The sequence below is a fragment of the Musca autumnalis genome, unplaced genomic scaffold, assembly GCF_047663935.1.
Source record: "Musca autumnalis isolate F117 unplaced genomic scaffold, ASM4766393v1 scaffold_2, whole genome shotgun sequence".
NCBI lineage: Eukaryota > Metazoa > Arthropoda > Insecta > Diptera > Muscidae > Musca > Musca autumnalis.
In genome coordinates, this window is record NW_027411755.1 from 82,850,363 (window position 1) to 82,856,718 (window position 6,356).

General features: G+C 39.8%; 1 protein-coding gene across 1 annotated transcript; it reads left to right on the forward strand.

Annotated features, from left to right (window-relative positions):
• The first annotated feature begins 704 nt into the window (after nt 1–704).
• On the forward strand, nt 705–1,640 carry LOC141392327 (uncharacterized). The gene has a single exon (XM_073965277.1). It carries the CDS (start codon nt 705–707, stop codon nt 1,638–1,640), a length of 936 nt encoding a protein of 311 aa, XP_073821378.1.
• Nucleotides 1,641–6,356: the final 4,716 nt, after the last annotated feature.

Sequence of the window (6,356 nt, forward strand, 5' to 3'; positions counted from 1 at the left end):
CACAACAAAAGAAAAATTGCTGACACAGTTTTGAGAAAATTGTTGAATATTCCTAATTCGAATGGCTCTTGTGAGAGCATCAAAATTTTTCATGACTCCATAAAAAATTGTATGGCTCTGCTGACAGCGTTAGAAATCGATTGTTCTAACTGGGATCCACTTCTCATTCATATAACTGTTAGTAAGTTGGATCTTCAAACTTGCAAGGAATGGGAACAATCTTTGAAAGCTTCAACTGAAATTCCCAAGATGACTGTTTTATACAATTTTCTTGAGACAACTTTCCGAACTCTAGAGTCAATTTCTGAATATTCTGAATGTGCTACAACATCGCATGTTAAGCCAAATTACTCCACAACATCGCAAGTTAATGCAAATTACTCTAAATTTTTTTTTATTATTTATTGCTTTTACGCCAAGTCGTGGGCGCATAGTGCCAAATTACTCTAAATATTCTCACTAAATGTATGGCTCCAAATCGACGTGTAAATATGGCGTCGGTAAATGATGGAAATTGACCCTGTTGCGGTAAGCGCCATTTTCTGTACAAATGCTTCAAATTTGCTGCGATGTCCTCTGCCACGAAGCGTGATTTCATAAACTCAAAGAGAATTTGCAGAAATTGTCTCAATGTTGGTCACTTCTCTAAGGACTGTAGAGTTACCATTCGTTGTAAATCATGCAATTCAGCCCACCACACTATAATGCATAATTATTATGCCGTTCACAACAATGGAAATACTTCTACTAATTCTGATAATCGAAATAATAATGTGGCTTCATCTTCTTCCTCTGCCGTTGAGAATTCCACTGTTAATTTATCTTCGCTGAACAAAACTGTGATGCCTCACGTGTTGTTGGCTACAATTCGTGTCATTGTGAGAAATGAATTTGGCAATTTCAAAATAAGAGCGATTCTTGATCAAGGAGCTCAAGCTACTTTGATAACTGAAAATGCTGCTCAGCTTCTGAGACTTCCAGAATATAGAACATTTGCTCGAATTACTGGAGTAGGTGGAGAAACTGTTACTGATAAAAACTTTGTAAAGTTCAATCTCGCCTCTCATTACGAACCTGGTTTTGAATTGAGAACTCAAGCCTACGTCATGCCATCTTTGAACAGGTATTGTGCTGGTCCAGTGGACAGACAAAAATTGCCTTCTTTAGAGGAATTTTCTTTAGCTGATCCACATTTTGGCAAAAATGATCCCATAGATTTGCCCATTGGCGGCGATTTGTATGGTGATATTCTTCTTCCTCAGCAAAGGAAGTTTGATAAAGTCATTTTCCTTCAATTGACCCATTTCGGATGGATAGTTTCTGGCCCAACGGCAGAAATTTCTTACGCTCACAGCGTTAATTTTAGTTTGTGTTCACTGGATAATCAATTAAAAGCTTTCTGGGAACAAGAAGAGCTCATTGAATCCAGAAAGATGACCCCCGAAGAAGTTGCGTGTGAAGCATTCTTTAAGGAAAATTGCTCTCGTGGTTCGGATGGAAGAAAGCAAATTTGTTATGAAGAATATGAATCACTCGGACACATGGAGAAAATTGGTCCTTATCCTGAATCTATTCAAACTAATGGTTACTTTCTGCCTCATCACGGCGTTATACGGGAATCCAGTTCCACTGCAAAATAGTTGCTTTTGACGGAAGTAGCAGGCGACCTCCTTACACATCATTGAATGATGAACTTTTTCCTGGCCCTGTACTTCAAAATGATTTGCCCGCAATCATCAACAGATGGCGTCGTTTCAAAATTGGATTCCGATCAGATCTGGAAAAGATGTTCCCACAAATTAGAGTAGTTGATAATAAGCAGTATTATCAACAAATTCTATGGCGAAGTTCCGATTCTCTTATCTCTGTTTGCAAGCTTCAAACTGCTACATATGGTACTTCTTCTGCTCCGTATATCTTTATAAGAGTTTTGCATCAGTTGGCTGCAGATGAACAAGAAACTTATCTAGAAGCTTGTAAAATCTTGATGACCGACACATATGGAGATGATATTATTTCTGGAGCTGACAAAGAGTCAGAATCTATCTTCCTACAAAAACAAATTGTTGAATTACTTTCTGCTGGAGGCTTTAATTTGCGAAAATGGACGTCAAATTCCGATCAACTTATGTCTCATATTCCTGAAGATTACCGAGAAAAGGCGAATGTTTTCAATTTACATGAACCAAATGTTGTCAAGGCACTTGGATTAGGTTGGAATACTAATCAAGACGCATTTTCTTTCCAAGTTTGCTTTCCAATAAATGCCAGAATCACTAAATCTAGTCTATTATCCGATGCTGCTAAATTGTATGACCCACTGGGATGGCTAGCTCCTGTTACGATCCAAGCGAAGATCTATTTCCAACAACTATGGCTTGAAGGCATTGATTGGAATGATGAAGTTTTCTCAGCCATGAAATCTAAATGGCATTCTTACTTGGCAGACTTGAAAAAAATCTAACAGATTTCAATACCTCGTTGGATTGGCAGTTCTAAACAATGTCTCGTCGAGCTGCATGGTTTCTGTGACGCTTCTTCGTCAGCCTTTGCTGCTGCTGTGTATGTTAAAGTTCTGAATTCAGACGGAGAAGGCATTGTGTACTTGTTACAATCAAAAACTAAAGTTGCTCCGTTAAAAGTTTTGTCAATCCCGAAATTGGAGTTGTGTCGAGCAAAACTTTTAGCGAAACTCATGTTCAAAATTCAAAATATACCGAATCTTAATGTTTCTGATTCGTACTATTTGGACTGATAGTATTACTGTTCTATGTTGGCTCAGACGTGAGTCTTCAAGATGGAATGTTTTTTTTTTTTTGGAAATAGAGTAAGTGATGTCCAGCAACATTCAAATATATCTCAATGGCGCTATGTCTCAACTCACGACAACCCTGCTGACTGTGCTTCCCGTGGTATTACGTCAACTGAGTTGCTAGAACATGATCTCTGGTGGTCTGGTCCTCTCTGGCTTGCTCAATCTCCATCTCTTTGGCCCAAGCAGCCAGAAAACTCATACGAAACGAATCATGAAGTCCGAAAATCTTCATTGAAAGTAAACTCTGCTACAGTCTCGCAGTATCCCAACTTATTAATTACATATTCATCTTTAACTAAATTGGTTCGAGTCACGGCCAACATATTGCGATTCCTGCAATATAAACCTGATTCGAAATTACGATTTTCCGGCTTTCTCAGAACAACAGAATTGAACACAGCGCTACAAAAATTGGTTAAAATTTCCCAAGATGTTGATTTTCCAGAAAAACTACAACAATTGCAGAAAGGAAAATCAATTCACCCAAGCAGCAGAGTTGTGTAATGACGGCGTACAACGTGTTGGAGGACAATTACAAAAAGCTACGTTTCAATATGACTTCAAACATCCTATGATTTTGTCAAAAAATGACACTTTGTCTCTTTTGATCTTTCCAGATGCTCATCAGAAAACTCTTAATGGCGGACTCATCCAAATGCAAGCATATGTTTCTCGAAAGTTCTGGATCCTTTCTTCCCGTAACCTGGCAAAATGAGTACAGCGCCAATGCATTACCTGTTTGAAATACAAGGCCAAATCACTTCAACAAATTATAGGCAACCTTCCTTCTGTTCGACTTCAACCAACTGGATCATTTAAGCACAGTGGTGTTGATAACGCTGGTCCCATAACCATAAAGCAGTCAACGGCCAGAAATTCTGTTACAACCAAAGGCTATATATGCCTCTTTATCTGTATGGTCACGAAGGCTCTTCATCTGGAAACTGTCACGTCTCTGTCGACTGATTCTTTCATAGCCGTCTTTAGAAGATTTAAGTCCAGGCGTGGCATGTGTTCCGATCTATACTCAGACTGTGACACAAACTTTATTGGTTCCAACAAAGAGCTCAAAATTCTGCACCGAAGAAGTATTGAATCATTGCCGGACGAACTTGCACACTTACTGGCCAATAATGGCACTACTTGGCATTCATACTACCTGCTTCGCCAAACTTCAGAGGTCTGTGGAAAGCAGGCGTCAACTCGACTAAACATCACTTGAAGAGAATAATCAATCATAGAATTCTAACATTTGAAGAATTGTCAACTTTACTTGCACAGATTGAAGGATGTCTCAATTCAAGGCCACTTTGCCCCATGTCGCCAGATCCTTCCGACTTCGAAGCTTTTACTCCTGCATATTTTCTAGTTGGAGAGCCAATATTATCTGTTCCAGATGTAGACTTACTTGATTGTTCCATAGATAGATTTTCCCGATGGAAAGTAGTTCAATTGCTAAAACAACAATTCTGGAAACGCTGGTCTTCAGAATATGTCAATCGTTTACAATCCCGTCCGAAATGGTTGAAGCCGCAAAAGAACGTTGAAGTTGGTGATTTGGTCATCGTATTTGATGAACGTGTTCCTCTTGGTCAATGGCCACTGGGCCGTATTACTGAAACTCATCCTGGCACTGATGGCCGGGTAAGAGTTGTTTCTCTACAATCAAATGCCAAATTCTATAAACGACCAGTTTCGAAAATTGCTCTACTGCCCATTCAAGAAGACTTAAATTCCTCAAAGGGCCATGAAGAGAGTTTCTGTGAGCAAGGTCATAGATCGATTCTTTCGGAAACCGAATGAAACACATCATCATCACCACATCATCCCTCCATCTGCATGTCTACCGATTCGTCAACATATATATCTACACCTACATCTCATCAGAATTCCATGTCAAGAACAGTCGTTCTTTGTGCGGGGGAATGTTGGAGAACAAATTATTATTTATTTTTATTTATAATGATTGCTTTATAATTATTATTTATTTTGCGTGTAAATTTATTTATGTTACAAATTTCCCCCATCAGTTGCAATGTTCCCCACTTTAAAATTTCTGCATATGGCATCTCTAACTATATTCTATTCTTTCGTTTGCCCATTCCTTTTCTTCCAAATTATTTCAAGGCCATCAAATGTACCAACAGCAGTTGGACTTTGATCGTTCATTACATACTCTCTCTGCTGCGTTGCCCATTGTTGTTGTTGATGTCGCTTGCATATTATTCCTTTATGCTTGTATGTACATCAACAGCCAATCAGCAAACGACATAATACAGCGGTAGCGCCAGCAGAGACAATATGTAATCAAACGAGTATGTATGTAATGAAGATATTAGTTACGAAAACTCTGCCTTGCTGCATACGTCAACTCTTATTGATCGACTTTAACAACATTGGTTACTGCCGCTCTGCAATAACAAAAAATCTTAAACCCCTTTTGTTCATATTAATTTCAATCCGAGTTAAATATCGTTTTATTATAATTGTTTTAATTAAACAGTTTTTAATAATTAATAATATAATTAAGTGTCCCATCGGGAGCAAATTATTAACCAATTATATTGATTTATAATTGTGGAAAAAAACAAATAAAATGCCCCTGAAAAATTGTACATTTCTATAAGAAAAAAATGTGTTTTTATTTGCTAAAGCTAAACTGCCAAATCTCATACACCCACCAAGTCGGGGACTGCCCACTGCAGGAAGGGTGCAGAAAATGACAACTGTCCCCCCATACCATGCTCCACGCTCTCAACGAGGATACTCATGCTTGGCTCAAGATGACGGTGGAGATTCTAGTTCACATCACTGGGCTCATCGATATCCCGATAAAGGCACGGGCCTACATTAATCCCCTTAAGACTAGAAGTACCATCAGGTACGGGGCCCCGCTGACTGAATACCGCCCAGAATTCGGTGACTCTGCCCGGGTGGTGATGTCGTCAGTCCGAAACAGGGTGCTGGCGTACACGGCTACTCTTAAAACCTATCGATGCCTCTCCGTACCCTGGACTTGCGCTGCCTCAAGGGGCTGTACTAGAGCTGGCAAACTATCGATAGTCCGACTATCGTTCTGATTGTAGTTTTAAAACAAAGACCACCTTGCCCAACAAAACAAGTTATCTGTCGCGAATCATTTAAAAAATAATTGTTTTGGAGTCCCAAAGAAACAAATCTTGCGGCAGCGATCAAAACGATAGTCAGACAATCGATAGTTTGCCAGCTCTAGGCTGTACCCAAAAGCAGATGTGGCGGATCCAAACCTTTTCCGTCCTGGACCAATCAATATAATTTTGGACAGCAATGCCGTGGAGGGCATCTTTATGGGGCTCCCTATCTTCCGGCCCGATTTGCCGCACGCCCTGAAGACCATCGTCGGGGGGACATTTTTCGGGGAAATGCCCATCAACCGCCCCCTAAGCACCCTCATCTTACATGTCTCACCCAGTTGGTCCGAGGATGTTTGTTTCGTTGACGTTTTTGGTCTCAAAATGGCCGGACTGCAAGGCTGGACCCTTAGATGTAACCCAGCATTAAA